At 41.9% G+C, this 14,421-nt stretch overlaps 1 protein-coding gene across 4 annotated transcripts; it reads right to left on the bottom strand.

The window, feature by feature from the left end:
- Nucleotides 1-7,730: 7,730 nt before the first annotated feature.
- On the bottom strand, nucleotides 7,731-14,409 carry LOC108059431 (beta-1,4-galactosyltransferase galt-1). 4 transcript variants are annotated; one of them, XR_006412136.2, is made up of 6 exons: nucleotides 12,083-14,226; nucleotides 11,844-12,006; nucleotides 9,682-9,988; nucleotides 8,100-9,085; nucleotides 7,875-7,975; nucleotides 7,731-7,810 (listed from the first exon to the last, which is right to left on the bottom strand). XR_006412136.2 is itself a non-coding variant. In XM_017144715.3 (4 exons), exons 1-4 carry the CDS (start codon nucleotides 14,362-14,364, stop codon nucleotides 8,263-8,265), a joined length of 1,395 nt encoding a protein of 464 aa, XP_017000204.1. In that variant the 5' UTR covers nucleotides 14,365-14,409; the 3' UTR covers nucleotides 8,015-8,262. The 4 variants fall into 4 exon arrangements, 3 of the variants coding, with proteins under 3 accessions (XP_017000204.1, XP_017000203.1, XP_070068399.1); XM_017144715.3 differs by lacking the exons at nucleotides 7,731-7,810; nucleotides 7,875-7,975; nucleotides 12,083-14,226 and adding an exon at nucleotides 14,263-14,409 and having other exon boundaries at nucleotides 8,015-9,085; XM_017144714.3 differs by lacking the exons at nucleotides 7,731-7,810; nucleotides 7,875-7,975 and having other exon boundaries at nucleotides 8,015-9,085.
- Nucleotides 14,410-14,421: the final 12 nt, after the last annotated feature.

Here is a 14,421-nt window from a genome sequence, read left to right as displayed (position 1 = left end):
GTGGGGGTCGAACTGCGGGGGCGCTACCAATAAAGTAAACCTGACGCCATTAGCAGGCCGCTTTAAGTCCAGCATTTGGAGGTAAACATTGGACTAAATTAGCCGAAAATGGGAACAGAAGAGGCGGTTTTTAGTAGCTTTATGGTTGCATATCCACACCCAAAAAAAAATTATCCAACCCGACATGTGGGCTGGGTGTTAGTGTGTTGGTCCACCGAGCTGTAAGCACGAGTTCGATTCCTACAGAAAGTTTTTTTTATACAAAAAGTTTTTTTTGTTTTTTTTTTTGAGCGGTTTATACAAAGAAAATTTATTTTGCTTTTTATTTTTGCTTTTAATGCATTACTTTTGACAAATATAATGATAATGAAAATTCAATTCATTATTTTCACAAATATAATGCTACACAGAGAAAATTTTTCAAGAAGACTGACGTTCTCAAATTAAGTATTTGTATTCTCAATTTGAGGAAATACTGATTTTGTAAACAAATTTAAAAAAAAGTCTAATTCTTTAACCATGTTGTTTCCCCCTTATTTGTCCCCTTTTTTGAGGAAATAATCTTTATAAAAACTTAATTCCAAGGTATTTTACTGAAACTGAGTAATTTTACTTAAAATGAGTAGGGGAGAGTGGGGTTATTTCGTCACAGGGGCAATTTCGTCACCTGCAATATCTCGGAATCCATAAGTCTTAAAAATATATAATTTTTTTTGTTTTAGTCCCTTAAGACGGCATGACACAACCAATGCATTTTTTTTGCACAGAAGGCCAAGATAATTAAGCTATAATATTAAATGTGTTTTAACAGTTCAAAAGCTACATTTAGTTCTCGACGAAATTTTTTCTGTATGCCACAATTCAAAAGGAATAAGATACACGATTTTTTATATAATACACAGTGCTATAATGTGCATTTCTGCGTTAGTGATTTTTAGCTTCGCGCCTAATTTTGGAAGAAAAATAATTATTTCTAAAAAAGTACTGTCTGGGGAAATTTCGCCACCCTATGCTTACCCTAAGCATCTATTTTAAACACATATTTTTTTATTTGACGAGCTGGCTAACGAACAGACAACCGGCAGCAGCAACAAATATAGGACGTCAACAAAAATGGTACGCTTGATCAGTGTAGCATACTTACAGGCGTAAAGTTCCCTACATTTTTCAGGTGACGAAATTTCCCCAGTTGTGTGGTGATTTTACCCCCGTATGTGGCGAGATTGCCCCAGTATATTGGTTTTACTTTTTAATTTTTTATAAATCACCAAGGTAATTAAAAAAATAGGGGAATGTCACATTTTAAAGCTTGGTGCTAACCGCATTCAACAATAAAAATAGAAATATGATAACGTGTCTCAAGATGGACAAAAAATAGCTTTGAAAAAATGCTGACGAAATTACCCCACTCTCCCCTACTTGGTTTTATTTTAAGTAGAAAATTCTCAATTTAAGTGCACCGTTCTTGAAAAGTTCTCTCTGTGTAATAAAAATTCAATTTATTACTTTTGAGAAAAGTAGTGCTAGTGAAAAATATTTCATTACTTTTGAGAAAAAGTAATGCCAATGATATTTTTGCATTACCATTAAAAATGATAATGAAAAAATTTGCATTAAAAATTTCATACAATATTTTTACTTGTTACTCGCAGAGTAAAAGGGTATATTGTATTCGTGCAAAAGTATGTAACAGCTAGAATAAAGCATTTCCGACCCTATAAAGTATATATATTCTTGATCAGGGTCACTAGCCGAGTCGATATAGCCATGTCCGTCTGTCCATCTGTCTGTCTGTCCGTATGAACGCTGAGATCTCAGAAACTATAAAAGCTAGAAGATTGACATTTCGCATGCAGATTCTAAGTTTGTTTCTAAGTTTGTTTCAAAAGGTTGCCACGCCTCCTCTAACGCCCACAATCGCTTAAATACAATATTTCGGAAAAGTAAAAATGCAGTTTTATTGTGTTTATAAATACCTATCGAAATGTAGAAGAAATTTTTTGAAGTTATTTGTTTTGGACGACTTTTTTTTGGGTTGAGTACTAGCCCTTAACAAGAAAAACAAGAGAGTTGCTTAGTTGTTTTTGAAAGCAGTTCTCCGAAAAACACCTGATTGGAACACACCTGATTGAGTGTCAAAAATTTCTCGTTATTTTGAGTATTAACCTAATAACTTGGAAAGTATTAAAATGAAACTTTCGAAGTTGTCAAGTTTAAACTGACGAATATACTTACATTTTAAATAAGCCCAAAGTAGGCAAATATCAAAATTTGCACAAGTAATTTTTACAAAATAACCTTAAAAAGACCGCAGCGTCGTTTACGAAATACAGTAATGTCAAACCCTTAAAATACTATTAGTTTTGAATGAATACTGGCAGTTTAATACTAGCTGTAGTATACTTTTAATACAATGCTCATTAAATGTAAACTTTCGGGTGTAGATATTTAAAAATACTTGTCATATAATTTTCAGTTATTATAACGAAAAACAAGAAAGGAAGCTACCTTCGGCCAGCCGAAGCTTATATACCCTTGTAAATAAAAGAATGCTCACTCGGTGCAGTTCCAGGGATTCCAGATTTCTTTTCTATTTATTTAAATTTTGTTTTTAAGTAGTCAAAAATCAAAACGCCTACTTCCTACAAAGTTACAATGAATTTTCTTATATTTGTTTAAATATTCCTATGGGAGCCCTAAGATATAGTGGTCCGATCGGCTCGCTCCGACATATGTACTACCTGCAATAGAAAGAAGACTTTCGGGAAAGTTTCATCGCGATAGCTTTAAAACTGAGAGACTAGTTCGCATAGAAACGGACAGACGGACAGACGGACATGGCTAGATAGACTCGGCTATTGGTGCTGATCAAGAATATATATACTTATGTGGTCCTTCACTGCGTTGCAAACATCTGACTGAAATTATAATACCCTCTACAAAGGTATAAATACGGATATTAGCTTAATATAATTTTTCTCAGACACAAAGCCGGATACCAAAGAACGAAAAACCCTCCTGGCCGCGACACTCGCAATCAATCATCTATGCCTCATGGCTAAGTAATGTGACAAAATCCATTAAAATTGATACCCGACAAACAAATTGAGTAGCCACACAGAGGCCAATTTCCCCTATGTAACCAGAAACAGCAACGCCTCCAGTCCGAAATCTACGGCTTGAGCTGGCTCAAAGGGCCCCAATTGATTGAGCAGTGTTTCCCAGGCCAATGACCGCAGTGGATTGAGTCACCGCCGAATAATGACGATGATTTCGTTAAATTGTGTACAAATTATAAGTGAGTTGTCTTGGGACAAAGAACAGCTGCTAGTTAAAAATTTAGGCGAGGCTTTTGACTAGGTCGCCTTTCTTCTATAATCGATTGAAGTAAACAAAGACCTTGTTACTTTAAAAGGTTCCCGGTAATTCATATTGATTTCAGTTTATATATAAACATGGCAACGCACTCAAGAAGGCATTTCCGATTTAATGGGAAATATAATTTCGGTGTAAAGTGGTAGTAAAGCTATTTAAACTTTTTAATAGGCTTACGAATGGGCAGCCTAAATAATATTTTTTAAACATTTTCTAGTTCGCGCTAGGAACAATCAGACGCATGCCTTCTCGCTCTTTTAGTGTCTTTTTATCGCTTTTAGCAATTGACAATAACTTTTCGTTTGTGTGCTTTATTTGCCAAGCCAAAACACAAACACACACAGATGGGGTAATACAAAAATTTTGACTTTTCGCCAGCTGGGGCTTATCAAAAACTTTGTGTGTCGTCGACGTCGTGGAACGGTAAACAAAAGCAGAATAAATAATAGTACATAGACAGTGTTCGCTATTTGCCTGGGCTTTCTTTCAGTTCGGCGATAGAAGAATGCCGAATGGAGAATTATAATTAATCGTGAGCGAGCTCGGGGAGTGCCGGTTGCAAATTGAATTATGAATTCCACTCGGGCTGACCCACTGGGGCGAAATTAATTTTTATAAATATAATTTCACTACTAAATCAAGACCGAATTCCGGGACATATTCCCGGCTTCATTTGCATGCACAACACAAACACAACACTGGCATCCGGTCATTAGCGACTTAATTGAACTATGACCAACGCTGGAAAAAGGGTTGCACTGTATAATTTAGAACAAATTAAAGTTATATATGAACAGTCAGATCTATATAGGGAGATATATGTCTATATAGAGCCGCAGTTAGTGCCATTTTTGGGGTATTATTATCACCAGACGCAGAGGCAGTGATTAGCCCGAATTCGGTCTGCATTTGCCTATCAGCTGAATTTTAAATTGGTGGCCGATAATCGAAGACTGCTCGACTGATTTAAATACGTAACGAAGCCAAGAAGGCATGACACTTTAACTGGTGGTACTGGGTCAATAGCGTCTTGGCCCAGTGACACGAAAAAAGGGCGCCAAACTCAAGCTCTGAACGGATTTTCTTTTGAATGGCGAGGCTTAGAATACGAGTAATACGGGCAACTCACTTTTTCGGCCTGATTTTATTGCGATCTTTTTGCACCAACGGTAGCTGCTAGCTAATACATTTCACGCGCCCGTTCTAAATGTTTACGGTTTATCTTTTCCGTTTTCGCCACTGAACTTGACTGATCGCCCGCAAAAAGCTAGCAAAAATATATAGATTTTCGCTCGCGACAACTTGACTTGGCAGAACTTCTGTAGTAACTAAATCGCTTGGGGAACACGGTATCGTATCGCATAACACCGACACACCGAAGGCAAAAAGCACGCCAGCAGCAGGCAGAGCAGAGCAGCGAAAAAGCAGAGAAAAAGCAGCGCAGCAGCAGCAAAGCAGAGAGCAAAAGTCGCCTGTTGATTAGTGACTTGTTGCTGTTTCTGCCTCTGCCGGCGTCTGCGTCTGCGTCGATGTCGACGCCAACGTCGAGTGGTGGGTGAGGACTGGTCGCTGTTTGCACTGGTAGTTGTAGCCGGCTTAGAGCCGTGACTTGTTGATGTTTTGCCATGGCGATACCCAGTAATCGAGGGCCTCAGGGGTATATTGTGCTTGAATTTCAAACCAACGAAATTCTTTCAGAACCGAGGTTTCTGAATTCATTTATAAACGAGCCCTTAAAGGAAACCTATATAAGTATAAGATTTTCCACCCCCACTCGGGTAAAAAGTGGCGGAAATGTGGTATTCAAAGAGTGTGCAACAAATTATTTGTTTTGCATCCGTCACTTGCTTGATCCAATATATTTATCATCGAGTTTAAACTACAATCAAAACTACCAACTTCAACATTGGTAGGACAAGTATTAAATAGATATATTCGGAAGTATTAAAATGAGACGTTCGGTACAGACAGAAACTAAAAAATATAAAATGTACAATATTTTAATACGAAATACTTTAAATGAATACGATAATTTAATACAATAACTATGGTTTTTTTTGAGTGTTGGTATTGTGAAAGCACTGGTTCGAAGCATACTGTATCCTTGAGACCCGGCTGCATTGTGTAAAATAAATTAATTATAAGATACCCCTCACACAATGGTCGACGATATCTTTTACGGTGCAGGCTGATAATTAGAATCGATTCCTGTGCTTTTCTTTTATGTGGACTTTTATGTCCACCCGACCGGTTAAAGAGGGAGTAAGGAAAGACAAAATAATTAATTTTATCTTAAGAATCCTCCGGCTTGCCTTCCAAAAAAAGAAACAATGTTTTATCCATTTAATCCCTTTAAGGTGATTTTGTTTAACAAAACTACTCATGTGAGGATAGTTATCCTATCCTCATGTTATCCTATGTAGTTATAATTGAATAAATTGCATACGAGAAATATTAACTGTCACATGGTGTAGCAAGCGCGGAGAACCGCCACTTTTGTTTCCCGAAAAAAATATTCTAGGGTATTTTTAAAACTATACTCCCAAGGTTCTGACGTTCTCGGTGACTTTTTCGTCGTTCCTCCCCCGATTTGCGTTCTGCGTTCGGCGGGCACGAACCACAGATCCGATATTTTTCAAATTTGTATGCATAAATTCACACACAAATGCACAGCGAGGGTCGGGGGGTCAGTTTGAGTGGGGCAGGGCAGCGCAGGGGTGGCGAGCCAGAGGGGCAGAGAGGAGGGGGAGGCCTGGCCAGCAAACAGAACAAAAGAACTCAATCATTGTCAGTGCATTGTGCCGCAGCATGTGCGCATCTGGTTTAGGGCAGCGGCAGAAGCTGGGACTACAACTGGAATCGGAACTGGGACTTGTATGGATGGGGCTATATCACTCACACTATAGTCACTGGTCGACAGGCACAGACATATGTCTGCAGTGGAGGCAGTCGATGAATGACGATGACGACATAGCGGGTGGCAGTGCATATGGCCATAGGGAGATTTCTGGGTTTCCAGAACAAAAAGTCGATAAGCTCTTTTTTAGATTCCGTGAAATCCGATAAGAAAATTTTTGGAATGTTAATAGACCCCGAATTTTGAAGAAATAACTTGAATTCACAAATGAGTTGACTAAATGAATGATAAAAAAGTTAGAAAAAACTCCTACTTCAACTATTCTAATAAGTAGATTCTTTACAAAATTTTATTTTTATTATAGGTACTAGCTTTGTTTAATTAATATATTAATTTTCGAACTCTCATATTCCAATTATCAACTTCTGGAGCGCCGCTCGCATTTATGTGGACTTTTATTTGGTTTTTACGTTGTTGCCGGCTTAGGCAGTGACCACTCATTGCCCCCCTTCCCTTATGCGGGGTCGTCCCTCCCCCGAATTCCCTGATTCCCGGGAACCTCCCGCCCTCTTCCCCTCTATTTCCACCCCACCCCCGCCTGTCCCACTCCGCCGTAAACACATAATGCCAGCGTCATTGTCATCGGCGCGACGTTCGCGTCGTCAAGCTCCAACAGATGGACAGCGGCGCTGTCAGGGGGTAAAATGGAGGAGAGGGGCTCGGAATGGGGTGCATTGGAGGGGAGGGTGCCTGAAAAGGGGTTCGCTTTGAAATGGTTCGGCGTGCACTGTTAGTTATTATTTTTCCAATACCACTTGCGAGGGAGTGAGCTGCTCTCTGCTTTGTTCTTTTCCCACTAAACTGTTTACGGTTCTGCTTTCGTTTATGCAGGGGCATGTTTTATGAATAGGAAAAGTACAACTTTTCCATTATGGCAAAGTAATTAGTAACTCTTGAACCTTTTCAGTTATTTTGAAGACAGAAATGGAAATAGAGAATAGTGGAACTTACCAAATATATTATTTCTATTTTTGTTCTTAAGAATAAATTTATCGAAATCAACTTTTCTATAAATGCTAATCTGCTAACATATTTGTCCGATTACTTACACCAATTTCCCCAATTTTTTTCTAAACACCAATGTGTTTTTTGTCATGAAGCGGAAATAGTTATTCCCTGGAGTGCGCTAAAAATTTAGAACCTACATTTTGGTTTCTAAAAGTGTTCAGTTGTGATAAAAAGCCCCTGGAGAATATTTGTCACGAATGGTAATTTGAATGGTTGGCCCGATTTGTATGATATCAGCAATTAGGGGAGTAAAGCTTGCCATAAAGTTGTTTATGAACTTGACGTTAACCAAATGAATTTATTAGTTGTGCGTTGTTTCAAGACCGTAATGTTTGATTAATTCAATTGTACTACACGGTTTTAGTAAATGCGAGCAGGATGCGGTTAACTATAGCACTCGATGTAGTAGCAAACACCCCCTATTGCTCACCTGTTGTTCCATTTTCGACCACCTGTGGGCTTTCGTAAGGGGTACCGCACTTCCGGCAAGTTTTCGCTCCAGTCCCAGCACTGAAAGTGAAAATGGGAGAGTTCTCACCTCCGCGGAGAAGTTCTCACCTTCCGAACGGCTCACCTGCTCAGGGCCAAAATCAGAGGACCTCGCTCCCGCTGAGCCTGGAGCACTTGGAGCAGTTGGGCGTCGTTCAGCGGGACATCCTTCAGTCGCAGCGATGACTAATGGGTTGGGCGTGTAGAGAAACGAAACACTTCGGATTACATCACAAATCACTTAAAGCACGATTTATTACGGCATAACACTTAAATGCGAACAGCTAGGACTTATTCTAATTTGTCGTACACTCTTGGCCACTTTGGGAGCCGGAATCGCAGGCTCCTTGCTCCTTCGCAGCGAGCAGAACTTCAGCATGTCGACGGGCTGAGGCCACGAGATCAACTGACCCGAGAGATCTCTGGTTTTTAGGGGGCGTCTGTCGCAGATCGAACCGCAGATTGGAGTCCAGCTACACCAGATCGCAGATGCCGCGGTTTAGAAAAACCTCGAGGCACGTGTTGTCCACTCGATCGAAGAGCAACGAGCCGAATCTCCGGGCCGTATAGTCAACGATCAGCACCATCTTGCAGTTGATGCACTTGTCGCGGTAGTGGAACAGCAATCCCACGGTGGGGTGCACCACGTGATCGGCGTAGCCGGGAGCCGAGCGGTAGACCTGGTGGTTGCCCATCTCCACAATGGCCCTGGCATTGACCACCACCTTGCTCCTCACGTACGCGGGCAGGACCTCCAGGGTTCGGCGGACCTTCGACTGGGTGTACAGCAGCCTATTGAGGACGTGGCTGGGGGCGTTGAAGGTGTCGTTGCTGTCCCGCCGGTGGAAGAAGACGTTGCGGAAGACGAAGCCCGCCGTGCGTCCCTCGTCGCACTGGCGCAGGTAGTCCGCCAGCGTGTTGTGCTTCAGCGGCATCACCACCTCGTCCAGATCCACCACCGCCGCATACCGGAAGTTGTCCACCACATTGGCCCGGTAGACGCAGTCGTTGAACTGCGCCACTATTCCGGCGTAGTGCAGATCCTGCAGATGGGCCTGGACATTCCACTCGAAGACGTCGGCCAGACCCATCCGCTGGTAGTGCTCCAGAACACGACGCACCTCCTCGCTGGCCTCCACGTAGTAGAAGTAGAAGTGGGTGGCGCCCTGCAGGCGGTACATCTCCACGAACTCCACCAGCCGGAGCACATTCGAGTAGTTCTCCTGCAAGGGACCCACGCACACGGAGATCGTGGGACGGGATCGGCCAAACAAGTTGGTCATGTTGCGGGGATAGCTAAGGGAATACATTAAAAATAGCTTTAGATAGGAACTCTGACAACAATATTTTTATAACCTTGCCGATTTCAGTCAGAAGTTTGTAACGCAGTGAAGGAGACGTTCCCGACCCGAAAGAGTATATAAAAATATTCTTTATCAGCATCACTAGACGAGACTATCTAGCCATGTCCGTCTGTCCGTCCGTTTCCGTTTAGTCTCTGTAAGCTATCAGGCTAAAACTTTCCCAAAAGACTTCTTTTTTTTGCTGGTAATAAACAAGTCGAAACCAGCCGGATCGGACACCTATATCTATATAATAACATAACATTTTTTTAATAATTCTGAGTTTCTACTCTGGGTAATGACTTTTTTTCAATATTTAGGAATTTCGATTTAAATTTAACAATAACTATATTGTATGGCTGCCATAGGAAGGATAGAAAAATTAACATTTTGTCATTAAATAGGAATGATCTGCAAGGGTATATAATACCTCGTGGGAAATTTGAGATATGAAAGTTTGGCTTATAATTTATTACAAAATCAGTTCAGGAAAGTTCAAGTCCTGGTGGTCTAACCATATTTCTTATAAGCCCATGATGTAGTGCATACCTGATCTGAATAAAGGTTGGACTCATATGACTCAGTCGGTTGGAGGCGTAAGCCAAGGCCACCGCCTGAGGAAGTCGCAAGGGGGCGCGACGGGTGGCATGTAGCGGACACATGACGCTCCATGCTGCAAATGTGTTGTTGTGCACATCGTGCATGGCTCCCGCCTCCTCAGCCAGAATCTCCTCGCTCGTGAAGTCCGCGAAGCGCACGATGCAGCTCACCTTGGAGTCGCGCAGACGCTCCGGCAAAATGGCGAAGACCCGCAGTGATCCTATAGTCATCTGCTCCTCATCCAGACGGACGTTGGCTATAAACAAGAAAATAATTAAATCAGTGTTAAGTTAAAGGTTTAACAAGAGAGAACGCTATAGTCGGGTTGGTGTCCCGACTATCTAATACCCGTCACTCAGCTAAAGGGAGTGCGAATGCTGTACTCGGGTTGGTTTTTTTTTTTTTTTTTATAGCATATTTTTATTTATGGCGTTAACTTAATGGTTATAAAACGCATAATATAGAACATAGAAACAAATAACTGGAAACATAACATGAGTGTGGAAATAACAATTTTATAACATTGACAGTTCTACATTACTGTCTCAGGACGCGGGTTTGATGGCGTCCTCTTGTCCAGAGATCACCAGGGTGTCGACGCTTCAGCCTTCTTTTTGTGGTTGGGTTTGCCAAGGATGCAGCTAATTGATTGGAGCGGGCTAGTAGTCGGTCGTTGTAGCGGCTTGAGTGCATGTTGATTTGCTCTCTCACTGAAGGAATGTGCAGGTCACTGGCTAGGACCTTATTTCGCACGTACCACGGTGCATTTGCTATCGTGCGCAGAGCTTTGTTTTGCATTCTTTGTATCCTCAGGATGTTGGAATCCGAAGCAGTGCCCCATATTTGAATGCAGTAGACTTGATAGACTTGAACAGCAACATCTTGTTACTGAGGCTGAGCGTACTTCTTCCTCTAAGCATCCAGTTCAGCTTTCGAAGCTTGGCACGACAAGTGGCTGCGACTTTGGTTATGTGCTGCCTCCACGTAAAACGCTTGTCCAAGATCAATCCCAAATACTGGGCCTGGAAGGATTGCGGGATGACTGTGTCCTGGAAATTGACCCTGGGAAGGATTTTACTTCTTAGCGAGAAGTTGCAATGCTGGGACTTGCTTCCGTTTATAGCAATATTCCATCTGGTCGTCCATTCGCTATACAGATCTAGGAAGTTTTGTGTCATTCGGGACGCTTCGATACGGCATGCTGAGTTGGAGATAAAGGCAGTATCGTCTGCATACGTCGCCAAGAGACTACCCGGTTCTCGAGGATTTGGCAGATCGGCGGTGTAGAGGGTATACAGGACGGGGCCAAGTACACTACCCTGAGGTACACCAGCTCGGATGCTTCTAATAGTTGATCTTTCGCCTCTGACTTCAACCGTGAAGTTTCGATCTTTGAGGTAGGATTTTAAGAGGAGAAATTGCCCAGTTGGCAAGAGAGTTTTTAGCTTGAAAAGCAAGCCATCGTGCCATACTCGATCAAAGGCCTCCTTGACGTCAAGAAAGATTGCCGAACTGTACTGCTTATTTTCGAAGGCATCTATGATGTGCTGGGTTACCCGATGAGCTTGTTCGGGGGTACCGTGGTGACTTCTAAAGCCAAACTGGTGGTCTGGAATGGCATCCTGTACGCATCTTACTGCCATCATTCTGCTAAGAAATATTCTCTCGAATATTTTAGAGAATGTAGTCAGCAGACTTATTGGTCTGTAGGACGCAACAAGGTTCTCCGGTTTTCTGGATTGGGTATCATTGATATTGGGTTGGTGTCCCGACTTATACTTCTCGGAAATCTTTAAAGATGTGGGCGCAGAACCCATTTTAAAATCGTTAGTGGGCGATTGTGGGCGTTAGAGGGGGCGTGGCGCTCGGCTAAAATAAACTTGCGCTGCGTAGGAAGCCAAAGAATATGTGTGGGAAATCTCAACCTTCTAGCTTTTGTAGTTTAGGAAATCTCAGCGTAAATACAGACGGACACAAAAGTATTTCAACAATTGAACGTCCAAACGGGCATAATAATATCGACTAGCTAATGACAGATCGGGGTCACCAAATGAATTGAACCATCCTTCTTGGTGCTAAATCAGTTTTCCTGTCGTTTTGAACCATCTTACCTATAATATCCGTCCTGACATCGAAGTATGCCGAGTATATTTCATGCCTGAGCTTGGTGTCCCCTATCCTGCGCCAACTGTTGCTATAGTCCCAGTGCGGATTGGGCCTCTCAAAGATCATCTGGCGCTGGGTTTTGGCCAGATCCTCCCGCAGTCGCTCGTTCTAAAAGAGAGTGGTGCCGAAAAAGGATTAGTCAGAGGATCGCTGAAGGGCCAAGTTCGTATTCCACCACACTCACAAGGCTCGAGCGCATGGATATGTAGACCAGGACGAGCATGGCGCTGGCCACCAGGGCGGAGAGCGCGAAGTACACATGCTGAAAGCGGTTCTCCTGGGCGGCCAGCATTTCTCGAGTGAAATGGGGGAAAAAGCGCTCGGGACTCCGCTCCTCAGGAATCGCCGACGGCAACTAAACCTGTTTATTTATTTTCTAGCTGCGCTGAAGCGTTGCGCTAGCGTCGACTGAGAAGCCGACGTCTTGGGTCTCGGGTCTTCTGGTTCTCGGACTTGGGGTCTCCAGTCACCCCAAGCGGCTCCTGTTGCTTATTTGCTTAGTGCTCTTGATGGCCGGCCATCGATTAGCGATAGCACGTGTGTCTTGTTGTTGCTGATTTTCTGTGGGGGCGTCCCTTCAGTGTCATCACCATCGACTGCCGCCCGTCCTCGGCATTCTTTGGCCACCTCCCCACCACTGACCGACCCAGCCACAAGTTCACTTGGCGCCCCACAATACGCAAATAATTATGGCTCACACACACTGGCAGAAAGAAAAACGCTTAGCCTGATAGTGTAATAAATTAAAGCGTTATAATCCCACAATTCCATTAAAAATAGATCCTCTAAACACTTTTGATGTCCACTGATCCTTAGTATAGCAAATGTTATTTGATCAACATAAGCTTTTTTCTTGTAAATTTATTTTTGTTTATTAATCTTATTCTGATCTTTAATAGATCTTAGACATTTTTAGTGGAGTGCTATGCGGCTTCACTGAGTTTTGTAGTCTTTCGATGGATTATATAGAACTTTATTCGCCCACATAAATATCATGAGATTTTTTTTACCACAGACCAATTAACACTCCCAACAAAATCAAAATAAATTCAATTCTATTCACCCTATAAACCCGGAGTATCACAGCTGTAACCTAACTATAAAATGCAGTTTTTGGAATTTTTCCGCCGTGCACTAGCGAGGGGTGGGGAAAGCGCTTTCCCGCTTTTCTCCAGGACGCGTATGCAACAAGTTAATCAACGCACGCTTCGCATCAAACTGGCGCCTCAGTCCACAAACGCTGTCATCAAATGGCGGCATTCGTCGGCCGCGCAGCCACTGCGCAGTAGCAGAGCAGCGGCAGAGCTTCGAGGGCCTTGTAAAAGTACTCCAAACCCCCAAAAGTGGGTGGTGGGTGCTGTTGAATTGTGGGTGAAGGGTGGTGGGGGGACTTAATAAATTGTACGCTTGTCTCCCGATTGGAGTGTCCATGTCCATGTCTGCCGGTTCGAGTGAGTCAGCGTCGCTTTTCCATGCTATTTTTAAGTTAATACGGCCAACATCCTCCACTTTTATTATTGAGAATGAAAATATATCAATTATACATAGCCACATGCCAGCACACACAAACGCGCTTTTCTTTTCTTCGGACACATGTTTATGTATAATTGCCGCATTTAATACATTCGTCTTGGGCATGGCAATCGAAAGTGAACGAAGGCGTTGACCACTTGATGCTTCAGTTAAAATAATATTGGCACAGTGGGGCCAAATGTTGTAGTATTGGTACTAAACAGAAAACTAAAGATACAAAAATATCTCACACAAAATATTCAATGTACGAGAATTTTATTGTTTTGTGCATGCTTTAAATTTTGAATTTTTTTAAAGCTTAGTGCACTTTTATTTGACCATATTACTGGTCAATTTATAAAATGTTTTGACTGCAAAGAAATGAAGCAACCATGACCTCCAGTTCAGAAATATCCATCCACTTTTATTTATACTTTTTGATTTCTTAGTTTTCAGGAAGGTTTTAAGGGAACTCCTTTGCTAGTCACGTTGCATATCATTTATTTTTCGTCTTCTTATGTAAAAAATACTATTCAAAAATCATTTTATAAGAACAACTCCTAAACGTTCCAACTGCATCATAATGTTATATAGTTAATCAGTAATAATTTTAATATTATTATTTTGGCCACATAACATAACATGAGCAGCACTGTCCATGTGTATTTCTGTTTTTCCTTCACAACATTTCCACATAAAAACAACAAATTTATATAGGTATTTATTTCATTTTGTGCTAGCCAAAGCGAAATATTAATTATTCAAACCATTAAGTACTTTGAGGAGGTCCGGATGTGTTTTTGACAGAGCCTATTTGTAGCTAATAGAATGCAGCCAATTTGTCACACTCACTTGTAGGAATTTATAACTGAAGAGGAGGAAAACATATACGAAGAAGACCAGAAAGGCGAAATGCGTCACCTTTGGCCGCTGCCAAAAGGAAATCCGACGCATTTTCCACAAAAGCCGAAAAATCAGAGAACAAAAAACCGTACTATAATCCGAACGGAA

The sequence above is a fragment of the Drosophila takahashii genome, chromosome 2R, assembly GCF_030179915.1.
Source record: "Drosophila takahashii strain IR98-3 E-12201 chromosome 2R, DtakHiC1v2, whole genome shotgun sequence".
Taxonomy (NCBI): domain Eukaryota; kingdom Metazoa; phylum Arthropoda; class Insecta; order Diptera; family Drosophilidae; genus Drosophila; species Drosophila takahashii.
This window is presented reverse-complemented; position numbering and strand designations above follow the sequence as displayed.

Excerpts from the sequence above, each read along its gene's own strand:
- LOC108059431 (XM_017144714.3), bottom strand. The coding sequence starts at position 12,190 with ATGCTGGCCGCCCAGGAGAACCGCTTTCAGCATGTGTACTTCGCGCTC. Across the intron at positions 12,007-12,082 it reads TATCCATGCGCTCGAGCCTT|AACGAGCGACTGCGGGAGGA; the intron begins GTGAGTGTGGTG and ends ACTCTCTTTTAG. Across the intron at positions 9,989-11,843 it reads TGTCAGGACGGATATTATAG|CCAACGTCCGTCTGGATGAG; the intron begins GTAAGATGGTTC and ends TCTTGTTTATAG.